General features: G+C 45.7%; 2 protein-coding genes across 2 annotated transcripts in view; one reads left to right on the top strand and one right to left on the bottom strand.

The window, feature by feature from the left end:
• LOC133633442 (general transcription factor IIE subunit 2-like) overlaps nucleotides 1–22,618 on the top strand; it is a 30,428-nt gene that overhangs the window by 5,982 nt on the left and 1,828 nt on the right. Inside the window, exon 3 of the mRNA XM_062025968.1 lies at nucleotides 12,950–13,032. Within this exon, the coding sequence (XP_061881952.1) occupies nucleotides 12,950–13,032 (83 nt within the window). The remainder of the gene's footprint in view (nucleotides 1–12,949; nucleotides 13,033–22,618) is intronic.
• LOC133633646 (small integral membrane protein 18-like) lies at nucleotides 8,069–11,459 on the bottom strand. The gene is made up of 2 exons (XM_062026232.1): nucleotides 11,332–11,459; nucleotides 8,069–8,433 (listed from the first exon to the last, which is right to left on the bottom strand). Exon 2 carries the CDS (start codon nucleotides 8,426–8,428, stop codon nucleotides 8,105–8,107), a length of 324 nt encoding a protein of 107 aa, XP_061882216.1. The 5' UTR covers nucleotides 8,429–8,433; nucleotides 11,332–11,459; the 3' UTR covers nucleotides 8,069–8,104.

Genomic DNA, 22,618 nt, shown 5'->3' with positions numbered 1-22,618 from the left:
AATATATAGATGTATAATAGTTAATATATAGATGTATAATAGTGAATATATAGATGTATAATAGTGAATATATAGATGTATAATAGTGAATATATAGTGTATAATACTGAATATATAGATGTATAAAAGTGAAAATATAGATGTATAATAGTGAATACATAGTGTATAATAGATAATATATAGATATATAATAGTGAATATGTAGATGTATAATAGTGAATATATAGATGTATAATAGTGAATACATAGATGTATAATAGTGAATATATAGATGTATAATAGTGAATATATAGTGTATAATAGTGAATATATAGATGTATAATTGTACGAAAGCCTATTGTGTGCCTTTAACCAGTTTTGTGATGTTCCTATGCCTTTAAGTTGATAGGTCAATCTGTGACGTCATTTCCCCTTTAAAGCACGTCTTTGTCAGAATAGCCGGTTTCAATCAGTGGTGGCAGCCAGCCTTGTGTGCGTTGACGACTAAATGTAAGTTTGTCACATACTGTTACAGCATTTGAACTGAATGTCGTGCCTTGCTACTTCTGCAAATGTTTGGTGCATTGTATGCTAAGATCAGTTGTTTTTGGGTCGATTGAGAGATAATTAGTCTCGTTGACGGCGTTTACATTTACGTGCAGTTTATTTAACGTCATTGCAACTGCGATGGCGGAGTTTGGCCTTTAGATGGCGACAGAGACCACATAATCGCCATGTATGGCTCTGAAGCTTAGAAACTTGTTGGAAGTTCATACATAGTTAAATGCAGTATATATGTTGTTGTTATGCGCACCTTTATATTATATTATGTTATATTATGTATGCATATCCATGTATATTGCTGCATATTAATGAGTATATAATTGGATTGTAATTTTTCCTCTTTTCTTTGTTTGTTTAGACCACACACACACACACACACACACACACACACATACACACACAAAACCACACACATTCACATCTACCTTTCAGCAATAAAGATGATTAAAGGATTCTCTGGCCGGAATCTGTCCATCGTGTCCCAACTCTAAAAGAACTACTATCCCTTCCTTACATTGGTCCTTCGAGCCGGAGAGAGTTCCACCATCAGACACTATGGAGTCATCACCTGCTGATCACCAGCCCTCTGTCAGGCCAAAGAGAGACATTCGACTACCACAGCATTTGGCCCCTTACGATGTCACCCTCCTTCCCTCTCAACTGCCTGCTGCCCAAATCTCCTCACTACCAGTAGGACAACACGGTGAAGCAAGGCCAACCAGAGCTAGGAGTGCGTCAGAGTACCAGTCATCTGCTTCTTCACGTCGATCCTCTCGGCGATCGCATGGGCTTCAACTGCTCCAAAATATTCCGGATGTTCAAACAGCTGCCCTAGAGGAGCGAATTAAAGGTTTGGAGCTTGCTGACCTACAGCAAGAAATAGAGGAGGAAAGGAAAGCTGACTTGGAGGCTAAGAGATTGGATGCACAAGCTAAAGAAGGACAAAGACTACAAGAGGATGCTCACCTTGCCAAGGAGAATATGGCAAGGGAAATGGAACGGCGCAGACGCTTACAGAAACTGGAGAAAGACTTACACATTGCCCGTATTGTCAAGTCTTTCCTGTCGGAGTCTGAAGATGATGCAATGTCAACAACGTCAGCTCCGCCCGCTGCTGACATGCTTCAGTTCCCATCAATAACTCCAATGAAATCCGCTGCCGCTATCCCGATTACACAGCCATTGACAACGATTCCCATTCCTGTGCAAGGTGCACAAACTTGTGTCCCGACTTTAGTAGCCCCCACTACAACTCCTGCATCTGTGTCTTTCACAAGTCAACATATGCCAGTCATTCCCACATCTAGTTATGCATCAACAATGACACATGCAGCCGCAGTGCCACAAACCATGCAAACTTCTGTACCACAACCACCAGTTCCAGCTGGTGCACCTCCTCCTCCTGCTGGGCAGTATGTTCAATACACATTACCATCTGCTACTCCAGCCCCGGCAGCACCACCCTGGTCCTACCCGGGCATCGAGACGCTGATCGCTACATCCTATGGCATTCCCAAACCAGTACTTCCAAGGTTTGAGAGTGGCCGGGAAAGTGATTTCGCCCTACTCAAGATGGCGTTAGAGAACTTGATGAATAGTCATCCTCACCTGAGCGAGCAATATAAATATCAAGTTCTACTGAATCAGCTCAAACTCCCTAACGCTCTGCAGTTAGCCAAGTCATTCATGTATGACCCAAACCCGTACACGGCTGCGCTAGGGGCTCTACAAGACAAATATGGCCAGCCTAGACAACTAGTACAGAGTGAACTAGGAGCTATCCTGAACTCACCAGCCATCAGAGTGGGGGATGCAGAAGCTTTCGACACCTACGCTCTCTCAGTTCAGACCTTAGTTGGTATGCTGCGGACTTTAGAGGGACCCCTTGGATGCGAGCTCAAATGTGGTTCTCACGTTGACCGCCTCATAAGTAAAATGCCTCCTGCTCACCGAGACGGATTTATGGAATACTGTCTTTGTCGAGGCATTCTACAGCCAGGTACCAACCAAACTTACACCCTGCCCGACCTGGCATCCTGGCTCCAAGTTAAAGCTCAAGCTAAGCGCCTGGCCAGCCGAGTCACTCACCTCTACAACCCGGGGCCTCCTCCTGCCAAGAGGGAGGATTATAATAGTCCATGGCCGAAACAAAGGACAGCATCAATTCTCTTATGTTCTGGTGAAACCGGTAGCAGCCAGAGCACCAATCTGACAAAGTCACAACCCTTTAAACCTAGTCCTTATTGTCCATTTTGCAACAGTAAGGAGCATTACCTCAACTCATGCCTGGACTTCAAGAAACTGAATACCAGTGAGATTACTAAGTGGATCCAAGAAGGTAACAGATGTTGGAAGTGCGGTCGTGGCCACAAAGCTGCAGCATGTACGCTTAAACGCCCTTGTAACTTATGCAAAGAGACTCACCTCACAGTACTGCATGACACGATCCAAGAGTCATCTCAACAAGTCCTGATGATGAGTAACCAAAATCCCACAGTCTACCTGGAACAGCCTCGAAGCCCTCAAAGAGTTTTGCTGAAAGTTGTTAAAGTGCTCTTACAAAATGGAGACCGCACTCTAGAGACATTTGCTGTGCTCGATGATGGTTCTGAGAGAACACTCATCCTCCCCTATGCAGTAGAGCAACTACAACTTGCTAAGCATCCTGAAACCCTTCACCTGAGAACTGTTCAACAAGAAGTGAAAGTGCTCAATGGTTCGTCAGTCAGCCTTCACGTCTCTCCCATTTTCAAGCCAAGCAAGAAGTATTGGATTAAAAATGCCTTCACGGCTGAGAATCTGAGCCTATCTCAGCACACATATCCAGTAGCGGCCCTCCAAAAACGCTACGAGCACCTCAAAGACCTTCCTTTGCTGCCTATCCATCGAGCGCAACCGCTACTCCTCATAGGTTCTGATATGTCTCAGCTTCTTGCTCCTACAGAGCCGGTGCGAGCAGGCCCATCTGGCGGCCCCATAGCAGTCTGTACCAACCTAGGCTGGTCCCTACAAGGTCCGTCTGTGATTTATGCATCTTCCCATCAGCCTTCCTGTCTGCACGTTACCACTGAATCCCCATATACCGAACTTTTCAAGAATGTGGAACGTCTCTGGCAGATCGATACTCTCCCTTACGTCAGCGAGAAGATTGCATCTCGTTCCAAGCAAGACCAACAAGGTCTCTCTCTTTTACAGACTGACTCTAAGCGTGTACCTGTTGATGGTATCCAGCGCTACGCGACACCCCTGTTACGTCGCCAGCCAAGCACTATGCTATGTGCACCCTCAGATGCTGTAATGCCAAACTTGCGCAGCATTGAACGCAGGTTGGCCAAAGACCCTCACCTTGCAACCTCTTATCGTAGAGAGATGGACAAACTTATCAAAACAGGATACGTTGCTGAGATTCCTTCAGAGGAGGCAGCAAAGAGTACTGAGTCGTGGTACGTACCACATCATATGGTGCACCACAATGGGAAAGACAGAGTGGTCTTCAACTGTTCTTTCTTCTACAATGGCCAGTCTTTGAATGATCATCTCCTCCCTGGACCAACGTTGGGCCCTACTATGATTGGAGTCCTCTTGCGGTTCCGATGTCATGCAATAGCCATAAGCGGGGATATCAAGTCAATGTTTCACCAGATCCGCTTACTTGACCATGATAAACCACTCCTTCGATTCCTGTGGCAGAACATGGAAAGGGAATCTAGAGCGCAGATCCTTGAATGGCAGGTCCTACCTTTCGGAACAACCTGCAGCCCCTGTTGTGCAGTGTACGCCTTACAGCAGCACGTCAGGGACTATGAGCCACCAGACTCTCTGCTCATGCAAGTGGTTGAGCACTCCTTCTATGTGGATAATTGCCTCCACAGTCTGAGTAAGGTTGAAGAAGCCAAAGCTCTCATTGACACTCTGCGTGAACTTCTTAGCAAGGGAGGTTTCGAGATCCGACAGTGGGCTAGCAACATGCCAGAAGTTGTGGCCCATCTACCACCTGATGCACGATCAGCAACTAGTGAGCTGTGGTTATCCAAAGCAAGTGATAACCTCCACGAACCCACTCTTGGACTATGCTGGGATTGTTTGAATGACACTCTGAGTTTCAAGCGTCACACAACAGAATCATCAGCTGCCACTCTTCGAAATGTCTACAGTGTCCTGGCCAAGCTTTATGACCCCCTAGGATTCATTGTACCATTTACCACTCGGTGTAAGGTGCTCATCCAAGATACGTGGAAGTCCAACCTTGGCTGGGACGACCAGATCCAGCCTGCAGATCTCCTTGACAAGTGGTCAACCTGGGAAATGATCCAAGAGCACCGCTGGAATAAGGGCCCGCACTTCCTTTACCTGCCAGAAAATGAGTGGCCCAATTTGCCTACATCCGACCTGGAACCGGATGCCACAGAGCTGAGGAAATCCGCCTTCGTTGGAACTATTTCCTGTGCTTCATCCACTCAGCTTACTGATTTCAGTAAGTTCTCCACATGGAAACAGCTTCTACAAGAGACAGCTAGCTCCCTTCATGGGGCGGCTGTTGCTGGTGCTTCATCCCCACCTTCCGCCGTGGATTTTCTGCAAGAACGTAACAAGTGGAGGAACGATGGCAAGACCCTTTTGGCTGGTCAAGTTGTCTTGATAGTGGATCCTCAACTCCCCCGAGGATCGTGGCCTGTAGGACGGATCACTCAGACACATCCAGGAGCAGATGGACGGGTCCGGACTGCCAGAGTACAAGTGAAGAATCGCACCTACCTTCGCCCAGTCGCCCGACTGATCATGCTTCCACCTCTTGATGACGAGGACACTACCTCATAGACTTTCTTCTAGTTCCAACTGCCATACGGACAGTTGGGGGCGGCTGTGTACGAAAGCCTATTGTGTGCCTTTAACCAGTTTTGTGATGTTCCTATGCCTTTAAGTTGATAGGTCAATCTGTGACGTCATTTCCCCTTTAAAGCACGTCTTTGTCAGAATAGCCGGTTTCAATCAGTGGTGGCAGCCAGCCTTGTGTGCGTTGACGACTAAATGTAAGTTTGTCACATACTGTTACAGCATTTGAACTGAATGTCGTGCCTTGCTACTTCTGCAAATGTTTGGTGCATTGTATGCTAAGATCAGTTGTTTTTGGGTCGATTGAGAGATAATTAGTCTCGTTGACGGCGTTTACATTTACGTGCAGTTTATTTAACGTCATTGCAACTGCGATGGCGGAGTTTGGCCTTTAGATGGCGACAGAGACCACATAATCGCCATGTATGGCTCTGAAGCTTAGAAACTTGTTGGAAGTTCATACATAGTTAAATGCAGTATATATGTTGTTGTTATGCGCACCTTTATATTATATTATGTTATATTATGTATGCATATCCATGTATATTGCTGCATATTAATGAGTATATAATTGGATTGTAATTTTTCCTCTTTTCTTTGTTTGTTTAGACCACACACACACACACACACACACACACACACACACACATACACACACAAAACCACACACATTCACATCTACCTTTCAGCAATAAAGATGATTAAAGGATTCTCTGGCCGGAATCTGTCCATCGTGTCCCAACTCTAAAAGAACTACTATCCCTTCCTTACAATAATAGTGAATATATAGTGTATAATAGTGAATATATAGTGTATAATAGTGAATATATAGATGTATAATAGTGAATATGTAGATGTATAATAGTGAATATATAGTGTATAATAGTGAATATATAGATGTATAATAGTGAATGTGTAGTGTATAATAGTGAATATATAGTGTATAATAGTGAATATATAGATGTATAATAGTGAATATGTAGACGTATAATAGTGAATGTATAGTGTATAATAGTGAATATATAGTGTATAATAGTGAATATGTAGATGTATAATAGTGAATATGTAGATGTATAATAGTGAATATATAGATGTATAATAGTGAATATATAGATGTATAATAGTGAATATATAGATGTATAATAGTGAATATATAGATGTATAATAGTGAATATATAGATGTATAATAGTGAATATGTAGTGTATAATAGTGAATATATAGATGTATAATAGCCTTGTTACACAGGAAACTCTCTTTGATTATTATCTTTTTGACAGATAACTTGCTTTAAAATGGTAAGTCAAGATGACAAGCAGATATTTCAATGTTTATTTTTTTAATAACCCAAAAAAAGCTTGGATCATCAAATAATATTTAAGTGTAGAACATAAGCAAATACATGCAACATTCTTCTGTCAAAACTGAAAGAACTGACACACCACCGCTGCTGCTCACTGCTCCCCTCACCTCCCAGGGGGTGATCAAGGGTGATGGGTCAAATGCAGAGAATAATTTGGCCATACCTCGTGTGTGTGTGTGTGTGACTATCATGGCTACTTTAACTTTTAGCTAGAAATACTTTTTTATTTCCAGTCTTTTTATGGCCAGGTAAATCATGTGGCAGGCCACATTAAATGATGTGGCGGGCCACGTTAGAATTATATAGTGTGGCATTTTAAAATCATGGGATGGGCCACATTGAAATGAAGTAGCAGTCGACAATAAAATTATTTGGCAGGCCACTATAGAATGATATCGCTGCCAACAATAAATGATATGCTGGACTACATTAAAATGATGTGGCGGACTACATTAAAATAATGTGGTGAGGCACATTTAAATTATGAAATGGGCCACATTCAAATTAGGTAGCTTGCCACAATGAAATTATATAATGGACCACAATAAAATTATACAAGGGACCACATGAAATGATGCACATTAGAACAATGTGGCATGCTACAGTAACATTATGGAGTGGGCCATTTTAAAATGAAGTAGCAAGCCACAGTAAAATGATGTGGTGTGCCATGATAAGATCATATGTGGGACCACATTAAATGGTGTGACGGATCACTTACAATTATGTGTCAGATCACATTATAATGCTGTAATGGACCACAATAAGATAATACAGTGACGCATCACAATGAAATGGTATAATAGACCACATAAAATAATGTTGCAGGGGCCGCATGGCACATTATAATGATGTGGTGGGCCACATTTGGCCCCCAGGTCTTGAGTTTGATGCGTGTGTTCAAAGTGGTGGTGAACATGCATTAAAAAAAAGTCCTGAATAAAAAGGTATTTGGACAACTTGCTCCGTGGTGGTGGAGATGTGCCTCGGTCTAGCTTCATCTTGCCTGCTTCCTCAGTTTGTTCTGAGCTGTGAGGGCAGTCTCCCCTGAGGGAGGTTCTGCTCCAGAAGGAATTAGCCTCCATTGTCCTTCTCCATGCTTCTACACCACCTCCGTGTGGGAGTCTGGCTCCTCGCACATGCTGCTCATCAGTTCTACACCACCTCCGTGTGGGAGTCTGGCTCCTTGCACATGCTGCCCATCAGTTCTACACCACCTCCGTGTGGGAGTCTGGCTCCTTGCACATGCTGCTCATCAGTTCTACACCACCTCCGAGTGGGAGTCTGGCTCCTTGCACATGCTGCCCATCAGTTCTACACCACCTCCGTGTGGGAGTCTGGCTCCTCGCACATGCTATTCATCAGTTCTACACCACCTCCGTGTGGGAGTCTGGCTCCTTGCACATGCTGCTCATCATTTGGCTGCAGTTTCCTGGACCTTCCTCCTGCACTTGTTGGCGCGTCTTTCCTTTGGCGCAGCAGCCGCAGTCCAGGAGCTCGTAGAGTACGGCCAAGGCCGCCAAAGACAAGATGGTGAGGATGAAGAGCAGCAGGATGACGAAGCAGGCCACGTTCCAGCTGTCGTGGAAGGGGTAGACCTCCTGCGCCGGTAGGGAGACCTGGGACAGAGGCAGGACCTCCTGGTCTCTGGAGAGGTGATGTAGGACCGTCACTGCTGTGATGTTGTCCATGATATCTGCTTGGAAATAACACAAACATGCAGATTGTTCAAGTGGAAACGCAGCAAAGCCTGTGGGGCCAAATAGTATTTAGTCAGCCACCAATTGTGCAAGTTGTCCCACATAAAATTGTCATTTTCATCATAGCTACACTTCAACTATGACAGACAAGAATCCAGGAAACCACATTGTAGGAATTCTAATGAATGAATTGGTGAATTCCTCTGTAAAATAAGTATTTGGTCACCTACAAACAAGCAAGAGTTCTGTCTTTCACGGACCTGTAACTTCTTCTTGTCCTCCACTCCTTACCTGTATTAATGACACCTGTTTGGCCCAACCTCAAACAGTCACACTCCAAACCCCACTATGGCCAAGGCCAAAGAGCTGTCAAAGGACACCAGAAACAACATTGTAGACCTGCATCAGGCTGGGAAGACTGAATCTGCAATAGGCAAGATGCTTGGTTTGAAGAAATCAACCATGGGAGCAATTATTAGAAAATGGAAGACATACAAACCCCAAAAGCAGTGAAGTTGTCACGTTGTGTAAATGGTAAATAAAAAGAGAATACAATGATTTGCAAATCCTTTTCAACTTATATTCAATTGAATAGACTACAAAGACAATATACTTAACGTTCAAACTTGAAAACGTAATTTTTTGCAAATATTAGCTCATTTGGAATTTGATGCCTGCAACATGTTTCAAAAAAGCTGGCACAAGTGGCAAAAAAGAGTGAGAAAGTTGAGGAATGCTCATCAAAGGCTTATTTGGAACATCCCACAGGTGAACAGGCTAATTGGGAACAGGTTGGTGCCATGATTGGGTATAAAAGCAGCTTCCATGAAATGTTCAGTCATTCACAAACAAGGACGAGGCGAGGGTCACCACTTTGTCAACAAATGCCTGAGCAAATTGTTGAAGAACAACATTTCTCAAGCAGCTATTGCAAGGAATTTAGGGATTTCACCATCTACGCTCCGTAATATCATCAAAAGGTTGAGAGAATCTGGAGAAATCACTGCACGTAAGCCATGATATTACACACCTTGGATCCCTCAGGCGGTACTGCATCAAAAAGCCACATCAGTGTGTAAAGGATATCACCACATGGCTCAGGAACACTTCAGAAAACCACTGTCAGTAACTACAGTTGGTCGCTACATCTGTAAGTGCAAGTTAGAACTCTACTATGCAAAGCCAAAGCCATTTATCAACAACACCCAGAAATGCTTGGCTGGGCCCGAGCTCATCTAAGATGGACTGATGCAAAGTGGAAAAGTGTTCTGTGGTCTGATGAGTCCACATTTCAAATTGTTTTTGGAAACTGTGGACGTCGTGTCCTCCGGACCAAAGAGGAAAAGAACCATCCGGATTGTTCTAGGGTGAAAGTGTAAAAGGCAGCATGTGTGATGGTATGGGGGTGTATTAGTGCCCAAGACATGGGTAACTTACACATCTGTGAAGGCACCATTAATGCTGAAGGGTACATACAGCTTTTGGAGCAAAGTATGTTGCCATCCAAGCAACGTTACCATGGACGCCCCTGCTTATTTCAGCAAGACAATGCCAAGCCACGTGTTACAACAGTGTGGCTTCATAGTAAAAGAGTGCGGGTACTAGACTGGCCTGCCTGTAGTCCAGACCTGTCTCCCATTGAAAATGTGTGGTGCAATATGAAAGCTAAAATAACAAACATCACTGCTCTAGAAGACATCTGCATGGAGGAATGGGCCAAAATACAAAATGTGAAAACCTTGTGAAGACTTACAGAAAACCTTTGACCTCAGTCATTGCCAACAAAGTATTGATTGAATACTTATTTTACACCATCATTTGCAAATACATTCTTTAAAAATGTGATTTCCTGGATTCTTTCCCCCCCATTCTGTCTCATAGTGACATGTGACAAACACTAATGTATACAATCAGTGATTGTTGTTGACAACATCAACATGTGACAAACACTAATGTATACAATCAGTGATTGTTGTTGACAACATCAACATGTGACAAACACTAATGTATACAATCAGTGATTGTTGTTGACAACATCAACATGTGACAAACACTAATGTATACAATCAGTGATTGTTGTTGACAACATCAACATGTGACAAACACTAATGTATACAATCAGCGATTGTTGTTGACAACATCAACATGTGACAAACATCATATTACACACCTTACATTCATAGAGATGAGGAAATAATCATTTTAAATGCATCACAATTCGGACATGGAGAATTATGTAATCGATTAAAGGTAATTGATAACAATAATTGATGTAAATAAAGTAACGCAGACAGTTGTAAAATGTGTCTGACCCAGAGATCCCACCAGCTCCTTAATTATAGCACACCTATGTTCCAGTTTTGCACACATTTCCATCAATTGAATTAATGTGATGGGAATTGATTTAAATGTTTCTTATTACAAATGCACTGTTTTTAAAAGTTGCACGTGATAAAGGTTTATTTAGGGTAAGGAAAATAGATGTAAAGATGTGTCAATAATGGCCTTTTAATGGAATCATAGCTCCTGAATGGTGAGGTGGCCAAAGATGTATTCATATCTATCAGAGTCACCCCAAACTGCAATATTTAGCATCACATCTTAGCATTTATTGAATAACAACTTTAGCATTGTTGTTGTGACACTACCCTCTGTTTTCTGTAACGTCATGGTCTTCACGTCAGATCGTTGCCATGACAACTCACACACTAGTGCACATTCATGCTGTTCTGTAGGAAGCCATCTTTATTTGACAGCCTGCATCTAAATGATGCGAGGTTTTAATGACATTCTGCATCCATCTTACCTCCTGGGGAATATATTGCTGCTGCTATGTCCTAATGCATGCCTCACATGCAATGGTTGTGGAAGAAGAGGTAGAAATGGAAACCCACCTGCTTGTCGGCCTCAGTCTTCAGAGGATGCCAGTCAACAGATGCTGTGTGCTCCTCTCTCATGCCCCACCTATCTCCTCTCTCATGCCCCACCTATCTCCTCTCTCATGCCCCACCTATCTCCTCTCCTCCCTCGCTGCGCTCTCATGCACCATTGCTTCCTGTCATTGGCTGTGTTCCCTGAGCCCTGCCTCACATCCATTGGTCAGCCGGCCCGTCACCATCCTTGTGGCTCCACCCACCAAGCAGCTCAGTCCTGAAGCACTGCTTGAATCATTCATCAGTCTGAGTGTCTCTTGGTTCTGATTGGACCACTTCTGCTGCCTCCAGAGACTGACCGGCCTCATTGGACCCTCAGTAATTATTTAATGGAAGCAACCAAGCCGATTTGAGATGGCAATACCGATTGTTAGTTGTGAAAGCGGCCGATAACCAATATTTGGAGCTGATATTTACAATACCCAAAGGCAGTGAAGTTTTCACGTTGTGTAAATGGTAAATAAAAAGAGAATACAATGATTTGCAAATCCTTTTCAACTTACTGTATATTCAATTAGATAGATTGCAAAGACAAGATATTTCATGTTCACACTGAGAAACTTTATTTTTTAGCAAATAATCATGAAGTTAGAATTTAATGGCAGCAACACATTGCTAAAAAGTTGTCAGAGGGGCATTTTTACCACTGTGTTACATGGCCTTTCCTTTTAACAACACTCAGTAAAGGTTTGGGAACTGAGGAAACACATTTTTGAAGTGGAATTCTTTCGCATTATTGCTTGATGTACAGCTTAAGTTGTTCAACAGTCTCCCTTCTCATATTTTAGCCTTCACACATTTTCAATGTCTGGACTACAGGCAGGCCAGTCTAGTACCCGCACTCTTTTACTATGAAGCCACGCTGTTGTAACACGTGGCTTGGCATTGTCTTGCTGAAATAAGCAGGGGCGTCCATGATAACGTTGCTTGGATGGCAACATATGTTGCTCCAAAAGCTGCATGTACCTTTCAGCATTAATGGCGCCTTCTTGTCTTTGCAGTCTATTCAATTGAATATAAGTTGAAAAGGATTTGCAAATCATTATATTCTCTTTTTATTTACCATTTACACAATGTGACAACTTCACTGCTTTTGGGGTTTGTATTTACAGTAGCAATGACATTTAGTTGGGGTGTCCAAAAATGTTTTTTTCCGATTGAATCACTTTTATTTGTAACAATTCTTAACCATTTAAAAAAAAAAAAAATCGGTCAAAACAAAAAAGTATATATATATATTTATTTCATATATATATATATATATATATATATAATATATATATATATATATATATATATATATATATATATATATATATATATACAGTGTATATATATATATATATTTATTGTAAATATATATGTGTGGGTGTGTGTTTGTGTGTGTGTGTGTGTGTGTGTGTGATCGCCAAATGCCTTTCAATGCCCATCACAAAAAGGATCAGTTGTAGCACATGTTTGTAATAATTGTGAACATTTCCAATGTCTTCATAATATTTACACACACTTGAAATCATCTTGTCCTATTTCTCACATAGTCCACAAGACTCAAGTGAGTTTCTCCTCTATCCTTCCCCAGAGTCCAGTAATGGCAGCTTCAACATTAAGACCAGCTCTGGCTACAAGTTTGGTTGCCTGGCCAAGATAGTGAATTATATGAAGGTAAGGTGGAACGTCTTTCTCCTCCATGTTGACTCACTTTTACATCACACTTGTTAGTAAGTAAGAATAGTTTTAGTTGTATTGTATAACTTACACACGTTGCTCGGAGTGATGAAGAATCCATACCAGTATAAACGCTGTGGGGAACTAGAAGACGGAACGGCACTTCGACTTCCGGTTCAAAGCTTTAAACAGCAGGAATTCACATTCAGCCAGCTGCCCCTGCAGTGAGCAAACTCATCCAAAAGATGGCGCCATAGCACACACAAAAACAAACCGTTTAACCCAGAGATGTCAAACAGGTTCTATCTGGCCCACGTAATGACTTTGCTCAGTGGCCAATGGAGCTACATTTTTAAATGAAAGAAACTGCTCTTCTAAATGTGTCCACTAGATGTCACAATAGCAAGTCTGTTAGGGAAGCAGATAGTTTATACCGTGATTTCTCCACATTCTCTCGACCTTTTGATGATATTACGGAGCGTAGATGGTGAAATCCCTAAATTCCTTGCAATAGTTGCTTGAGAAATGTTGTTCTTAAACAATTTGCTCAGGCATTTGTTGACAAAGTGGTGACCCTCGCCCCGTCCTTGTTTGTGAATGACTGAACATTTCATGGAAGCTGCTTTTATACCCAATCATGGCACCCACCTGTTCCCAATTAGCCTGCTCACCTGTGGGATGTTCCAAATAAGTCTTTGATGAGCATTCCTCAACTTTCTCACTCTTTTTGCCACTTGTGCCAGCTTTTTTGAAACATGTTACAGGCATCAAATTCCAAATGAGCTAATATTTGCAAAAAATAGCAAAGTTGGTCAGTGTGAACATGAAATATCTTGTCTTTGCAGTCTATTCAATTGAATATACGTTGAAAAGGATTTGTTGCATTCTCTTTTTATTTACCATTTACACAACCTGACAACTTCACTGCTTTTGGGGTTTGTAATTTAAAAGTACGCTGACAAACTTCATCCATTTCACACTCACCATGGCAACCTTTTCACAAAGTGCATGAATACAACAGCAGTGGTGTTGGTCATGAACACAGTCTGCCATCAGCATGTCTACATGGTCAGCAGGCTAAGGACAGTGTCATGAACACAGTCTGCCATCAGCATGTCTACATGGTCAGCAGGCCAAGGACAGTGTCATGAACACAGTCTGCCATCAGCATGTCTACATGGTCAGCAGGCCAAGGACAGTGTCATGAACACAGTCTGCCATCAGCATGTCTACATGGTCAGCAGGCCAAGGACAGTGTCATGAACACAGTCTGCCATCAGCATGTCTACATGGTCAGCAGGCCAAGGACAGTGTCATGAAAACAGTCTGCCATCAGCATGTCTACATGGTCAGCAGGCCAAGGACAGTGTCATGAACACAGTCTGCCATCAGCATGTCTACATGGTCAGCAGGCCAAGGACAGTGTCATGAACACAGTCTGCCATCAGCATGTCTACATGGTCAGCAGGCCAAGGACAGTGTCATGAACACAGTCTGCCATCAGCATGTCTACATGGTCAGCAGGCTAAGGACAGTGTCATGAACACAGTCTGCCATCAGCATGTCTACATGGTCAGCAGGCCAAGGACAGTGTCATGAACACAGTCTGCCATCAGCATGTCTACATGGTCAGCAGGCCAAGGACAGTGTCATGAACATAGTCTGCCATCAGCATGTCTACATGGTCAGCAGGCTAAGGACAGTGTCATGAACACAGTCTGCCATCAGCATGTCTACATGGTCAGCAGGCCAAGGACAGTGTCATGAACACAGTCTGCCATCAGCATGTCTACATGGTCAGCAGGCCAAGGACAGTGTCATGAACACAGTCTGCCATCAGCATGTCTACATGGTCAGCAGGCCAAGGACAGTGTCATGAACACAGTCTGCCATCAGCATGTCTACATGGTCAGCAGGCCAAGGACAGTGTCATGAACACAGTCTGCCATCAGCATGTCTACATGGTCAGCAGGCCAAGGACAGTGTCATGAACACAGTCTGCCATCAGCATGTCTACATGGTCAGCAGGCCAAGGACAGTGTCATGAACACAGTCTGCCATCAGCATGTCTACATGGTCAGCAGGCTAAGGACAGTGTCATGAACACAGTCTGCCATCAGCATGTCTACATGGTCAGCAGGCCAAGGACAGTGTCATGAACACAGTCTGCCATCAGCATGTCTACATGGTCAGCAGGCTAAGGACAGTGTCATGAACACAGTCTGCCATCAGCATGTCTACATGGTCAGCAGGCCAAGGACAGTGTCATGAACACAGTCTGCCATCAGCATGTCTACATGGTCAGCAGGCCAAGGACAGTGTCATGAACACAGTCTGCCATCAGCATGTCTACATGGTCAGCAGGCTAAGGACAGTGTCATGAACACAGTCTGCCATCAGCATGTCTACATGGTCAGCAGGCCAAGGACAGTGTCATGAACACAGTCTGCCATCAGCATGTCTACATGGTCAGCAGGCCAAGGACAGTGTCATGAACACAGTCTGCCATCAGCATGTCTACATGGTCAGCAGGCCAAGGACAGTGTCATGAACACAGTCTGCCATCAGCATGTCTACATGGTCAGCAGGCTAAGGACAGTGTCATGAACACAGTCTGCCATCAGCATGTCTACATGGTCAGCAGGCCAAGGACAGTGTCATGAACACAGTCTGCCATCAGCATGTCTACATGGTCAGCAGGCTAAGGACAGTGTCATGAACACAGTCTGCCATCAGCATGTCTACATGGTCAGCAGGCCAAGGACAGTGTCATGAACACAGTCTGCCATCAGCATGTCTACATGGTCAGCAGGCCAAGGACAGTGTCATGAACACAGTCTGCCATCAGCATGTCTACATGGTCAGCAGGCCAAGGACAGTGTCATGAACACAGTCTGCCATCAGCATGTCTACATGGTCAGCAGGCTAAGGACAGTGTCATGAACACAGTCTGCCATCAGCATGTCTACATGGTCAGCAGGCCAAGGACAGTGTCATGAACACAGTCTGCCATCAGCATGTCTACATGGTCAGCAGGCCAAGGACAGTGTCATGAACACAGTCTGCCATCAGCATGTCTACATGGTCAGCAGGCCAAGGACAGTGTCATGAACACAGTCTGCCATCAGCATGTCTACATGGTCAGCAGGCAAGGACAGTGTCATGAACACAGTCTGCCATCAGCATGTCTACATGGTCAGCAGGCAAGGACAGTGTCATGAACACAGTCTGCCATCAGCATGTCTACATGGTCAGCAGGCCAAGGACAGTGTCATGAACACAGTCTGCCATCAGCATGTCTACATGGTCAGCAGGCCAAGGACAGTGTCATGAACACAGTCTGCCATCAGCATGTCTACATGGTCAGCAGGCCAAGGACAGTGTCATGAACACAGTCTGCCATCAGCATGTCTACATGGTCAGCAGGCGCCAAGGACAGTGTCATGAACACAGTCTGCCATCAGCATGTCTACATGGTCAGCAGGCCAAGGACAGTGTCATGAACACAGTCTGCCATCAGCATGTCTACATGGTCAGCAGGCCAAGGACAGTGTCATGAACACAGTCTGCCATCAGCATGTCTACATGGTCAGCAGGCCAAGGACAGTGTCATGAACACAGTCTGCCATCAGCATGTCTACATGGTCAGCAGGCTAAGGACAGTGTCATGAACACAGTCTGCCATCAGCATGTCTACATGGTCAGCAGGCCAAGGACAGTGTCATGAACACAGTCTGCCATCAGCATGTCTACATGGTCAGCAGGCCAAGGACAGTGTCATGAACACAGTCTGCCATCAGCATGTCTACATGGTCAGCAGGCCAAGGACAGTGTCATGAACACAGTCTGCCATCAGCATGTCTACATGGTCAGCAGGCCAAGGACAGTGTCATGAACACAGTCTGCCATCAGCATGTCTACATGGTCAGCAGGCCAAGGACAGTGTCATGAACACAGTCTGCCATCAGCATGTCTACATGGTCAGCAGGCTAAGGACAGTGTCATGAACACAGTCTGCCATCAGCATGTCTACATGGTCAGCAGGCCAAGGACAGTGTCATGAACACAGTCTGCCATCAGCATGTCTACATGGTCAGCAGGCCAAGGACAGTGTCATGAACACAGTCTGCCATCAGCATGTCTACATGGTCAGCAGGCCAAGGACAGTGTCATGAACACAGTCTGCCATCAGCATGTCTACATGGTCAGCAGGCTAAGGACAGTGTCATGAACACAGTCTGCCATCAGCATGTCTACATGGTCAGCAGGCCAAGGACAGTGTCATGAACACAGTCTGCCATCAGCATGTCTACATGGTCAGCAGGCCAAGGACAGTGTCATGAACACAGTCCGCCATCAGCATGTCTACATGGTCAGCAGGCCAAGGACAGTGTCATGAACACAGTCTGCCATCAGCATGTCTACATGGTCAGCAGGCCAAGGACAGTGTCATGAACACAGTCTGCCATCAGCATGTCTACATGGTCAGCAGGCCAAGGACAGTGTCATGAACACAGTCTGCCATCAGCATGTCTACATGGTCAGCAGGCCAAGGACAGTGTCATGAACACAGTCTGCCATCAGCATGTCTACATGGTCAGCAGGCTAAGGACAGTGTCATGAACACAGTCTGCCATCAGCATGTCTACATGGTCAGCAGGCCAAGGACAGTGTCATGAACACAGTCTGCCATCAGCATGTCTACATGGTCAGCAGGCTAAGGACAGTGTCATGAACACAGTCTGCCATCAGCATGTCTACATGGTCAGCAGGCCAAGGACAGTGTCATGAACACAGTCTGCCATCAGCATGTCTACATGGTCAGCAGGCCAAGGACAGTGTCATGAACACAGTCTGCCATCAGCATGTCTACATGGTCAGCAGGCCAAGGACAGTGTCATGAACACAGTCTGCCATCAGCATGTCTACATGGTCAGCAGGCTAAGGACAGTGTCATGAACACAGTCTGCCATCAGCATGTCTACATGGTCAGCAGGCCAAGGACAGTGTCATGAACACAGTCTGCCATCAGCATGTCTACATGGTCAGCAGGCCAAGGACAGTGTCATGAACACAGTCTGCCATCAGCATGTCTACATGGTCAGCAGGCCAAGGACAGTGTCATGAACACAGTCTGCCATCAGCATGTCTACATGGTCAGCAGGCTAAGGACAGTGTCATGAACACAGTCTGCCATCAGCATGTCTACATGGTCAGCAGGCCAAGGACAGTGTCATGAACACAGTCTGCCATCAGCATGTCTACATGGTCAGCAGGCCAAGGACAGTGTCATGAACACAGTCTGCCATCAGCATGTCTACATGGTCAGCAGGCTAAGGACAGTGTCATGAACACAGTCTGCCATCAGCATGTCTACATGGTCAGCAGGCCAAGGACAGTGTCATGAACACAGTCTGCCATCAGCATGTCTACATGGTCAGCAGGCCAAGGACAGTGTCATGAACACAGTCTGCCATCAGCATGTCTACATGGTCAGCAGGCTAAGGACAGTGTCATGAACACAGTCTGCCATCAGCATGTCTACATGGTCAGCAGGCCAAGGACAGTGTCATGAACACAGTCTGCCATCAGCATGTCTACATGGTCAGCAGGCTAAGGACAGTGTCATGAACACAGTCTGCCATCAGCATGTCTACATGGTCAGCAGGCTAAGGACAGTGTCATGAACACAGTCTGCCATCAGCATGTCTACATGGTCAGCAGGCCAAGGACAGTGTCATGAACACAGTCTGCCATCAGCATGTCTACATGGTCAGCAGGCCAAGGACAGTGTCATGAACACAGTCTGCCATCAGCATGTCTACATGGTCAGCAGGCCAAGGACAGTGTCATGAACACAGTCTGCCATCAGCATGTCTACATGGTCAGCAGGCCAAGGACAGTGTCATGAACACAGTCTGCCATCAGCATGTCTACATGGTCAGCAGGCAAGGACAGTGTCATGAACACAGTCTGCCATCAGCATGTCTACATGGTCAGCAGGCCAAGGACAGTGTCATGAACACAGTCTGCCATCAGCATGTCTACATGGTCAGCAGGCCAAGGACAGTGTCATGAACACAGTCTGCCATCAGCATGTCTACATGGTCAGCAGGCCAAGGACAGTGTCATGAACACAGTCTGCCATCAGCATGTCTACATGGTCAGCAGGCCAAGGACAGTGTCATGAACACAGTCTGCCATCAGCATGTCTACATGGTCAGCAGGCCAAGGACAGTGTCATGAACACAGTCTGCCATCAGCATGTCTACATGGTCAGCAGGCCAAGGACAGTGTCATGAACACAGTCTGCCATCAGCATGTCTACATGGTCAGCAGGCCAAGGACAGTGTCATGAACACAGTCTGCCATCAGCATGTCTACATGGTCAGCAGGCCAAGGACAGTGTCATGAACACAGTCTGCCATCAGCATGTCTACATGGTCAGCAGGCCAAGGACAGTGTCATGAACACAGTCTGCCATCAGCATGTCTACATGGTCAGCAGGCCAAGGACAGTGTCATGAACACAGTCTGCCATCAGCATGTCTACATGGTCAGCAGGCCAAGGACAGTGTCATGAACACAGTCTGCCATCAGCATGTCTACATGGTCAGCAGGCCAAGGACAGTGTCATGAACACAGTCTGCCATCAGCATGTCTACATGGTCAGCAGGCCAAGGACAGTGTCATGAACACAGTCTGCCATCAGCATGTCTACATGGTCAGCAGGCCAAGGACAGTGTCATGAACACAGTCTGCCATCAGCATGTCTACATGGTCAGCAGGCCAAGGACAGTGTCATGAACACAGTCTGCCATCAGCATGTCTACATGGTCAGCAGGCCAAGGACAGTGTCATGAACACAGTCTGCCATCAGCATGTCTACATGGTCAGCAGGCCAAGGACAGTGTCATGAACACAGTCTGCCATCAGCATGTCTACATGGTCAGCAGGCAAGGACAGTGTCATGAACACAGTCTGCCATCAGCATGTCTACATGGTCAGCAGGCTAAGGACAGTGTCATGAACACAGTCTGCCATCAGCATGTCTACATGGTCAGCAGGCCAAGGACAGTGTCATGAACACAGTCTGCCATCAGCATGTCTACATGGTCAGCAGGCCAAGGACAGTGTCATGAACACAGTCTGCCATCAGCATGTCTACATGGTCAGCAGGCCAAGGACAGTGTCATGAACACAGTCTGCCATCAGCATGTCTACATGGTCAGCAGGCCAAGGACAGTGTCATGAACACAGTCTGCCATCAGCATGTCTACATGGTCAGCAGGCCAAGGACAGTGTCATGAACACAGTCTGCCATCAGCATGTCTACATGGTCAGCAGGCCAAGGACAGTGTCATGAACACAGTCTGCCATCAGCATGTCTACATGGTCAGCAGGCCAAGGACAGTGTCATGAACACAGTCTGCCATCAGCATGTCTACATGGTCAGCAGGCCAAGGACAGTGTCATGAACACAGTCTGCCATCAGCATGTCTACATGGTCAGCAGGCCAAGGACAGTGTCATGAACACAGTCTGCCATCAGCATGTCTACATGGTCAGCAGGCCAAGGACAGTGTCATGAACACAGTCTGCCATCAGCATGTCTACATGGTCAGCAGGCCAAGGACAGTGTCATGAACACAGTCTGCCATCAGCATGTCTACATGGTCAGCAGGCCAAGGACAGTGTCATGAACACAGTCTGCCATCAGCATGTCTACATGGTCAGCAGGCAAGGACAGTGTCATGAACACAGTCTGCCATCAGCATGTCTACATGGTCAGCAGGCAAGGACAGTGTCATGAACACAGTCTGCCATCAGCATGTCTACATGGTCAGCAGGCCAAGGACAGTGTCATGAACACTAGTCTGCCATCAGCATGTCTACATGGTCAGCAGGCTAAGGACAGTGTCATGAACACAGTCTGCCATCAGCATGTCTACATGGTCAGCAGGCCAAGGACAGTGTCATGAACACAGTCTGCCATCAGCATGTCTACATGGTCAGCAGGCCAAGGACAGTGTCATGAACACAGTCTGCCATCAGCATGTCTACATGGTCAGCAGGCCAAGGACAGTGTCATGAACACAGTCTGCCATCAGCATGTCTACATGGTCAGCAGGCCAAGGACAGTGTCATGAACACAGTCTGCCATCAGCATGTCTACATGGTCAGCAGGCCAAGGACAGTGTCATGAACACAGTCTGCCATCAGCATGTCTACATGGTCAGCAGGCCAAGGACAGTGTCATGAACACAGTCTGCCATCAGCATGTTTACATGGTCAGCAGGCTAAGGACAGTGTCATGAACACAGTCTGCCATCAGCATGTCTACATGGTCAGCAGGCCAAGGACAGTGTCATGAACACAGTCTGCCATCAGCATGTCTACATGGTCAGCAGGCTAAGGACAGTGTCATGAACACAGTCTGCCATCAGCATGTCTACATGGTCAGCAGGCCAAGGACAGTGTCATGAACACAGTCTGCCATCAGCATGTCTACATGGTCAGCAGGCCAAGGACAGTGTCATGAACACAGTCTGCCATCAGCATGTCTACATGGTCAGCAGGCCAAGGACAGTGTCATGAACACAGTCTGCCATCAGCATGTCTACATGGTCAGCAGGCTAAGGACAGTGTCATGAACACAGTCTGCCATCAGCATGTCTACATGGTCAGCAGGCCAAGGACAGTGTCATGAACACAGTCTGCCATCAGCATGTCTACATGGTCAGCAGGCTAAGGACAGTGTCATGAACACAGTCTGCCATCAGCATGTCTACATGGTCAGCAGGCCAAGGACAGTGTCATGAACACAGTCTGCCATCAGCATGTCTACATGGTCAGCAGGCCAAGGACAGTGTCATGAACACAGTCTGCCATCAGCATGTCTACATGGTCAGCAGGCCAAGGACAGTGTCATGAACACAGTCTGCCATCAGCATGTCTACATGGTCAGCAGGCCAAGGACAGTGTCATGAACACAGTCTGCCATCAGCATGTCTACATGGTCAGCAGGCTAAGGACAGTGTCATGAACAACAGTCTGCCATCAGCATGTCTACATGGTCAGCAGGCCAAGGACAGTGTCATGAACACAGTCTGCCATCAGCATGTCTACATGGTCAGCAGGCCAAGGACAGTGTCATGAACACAGTCTGCCATCAGCATGTCTACATGGTCAGCAGGCCTAAGGACAGTGTCATGAACACAGTCTGCCATCAGCATGTCTACATGGTCAGCAGGCCAAGGACAGTGTCATGAACACAGTCTGCCATCAGCATGTCTACATGGTCAGCAGGCCAAGGACAGTGTCATGAACACAGTCTGCCATCAGCATGTCTACATGGTCAGCAGGCCAAGGACAGTGTCATGAACACAGTCTGCCATCAGCATGTCTACATGGTCAGCAGGCCAAGGACAGTGTCATGAACACAGTCTGCCATCAGCATGTCTACATGGTCAGCAGGCCAAGGACAGTGTCATGAACACAGTCTGCCATCAGCATGTCTACATGGTCAGCAGGCCAAGGACAGTGTCATGAACACAGTCCTGCCATCAGGGCATTGTTTTGTTT

This window comes from Entelurus aequoreus, linkage group LG18 (assembly GCF_033978785.1).
Source record: "Entelurus aequoreus isolate RoL-2023_Sb linkage group LG18, RoL_Eaeq_v1.1, whole genome shotgun sequence".
Classification (NCBI taxonomy): Eukaryota; Metazoa; Chordata; class Actinopteri; order Syngnathiformes; family Syngnathidae; genus Entelurus; species Entelurus aequoreus.
The sequence above is the reverse complement of the archived record's forward strand: the minus strand, read 5'-3'. Positions and strand labels throughout refer to the sequence as shown.

What these genes read in the sequence shown, in the direction of transcription:
- LOC133633646 (XM_062026232.1), bottom strand. Translation starts at nt 8,428, where the DNA reads ATGGACAACATCACAGCAGTGACGGTCCTACATCACCTCTCCAGAGAC.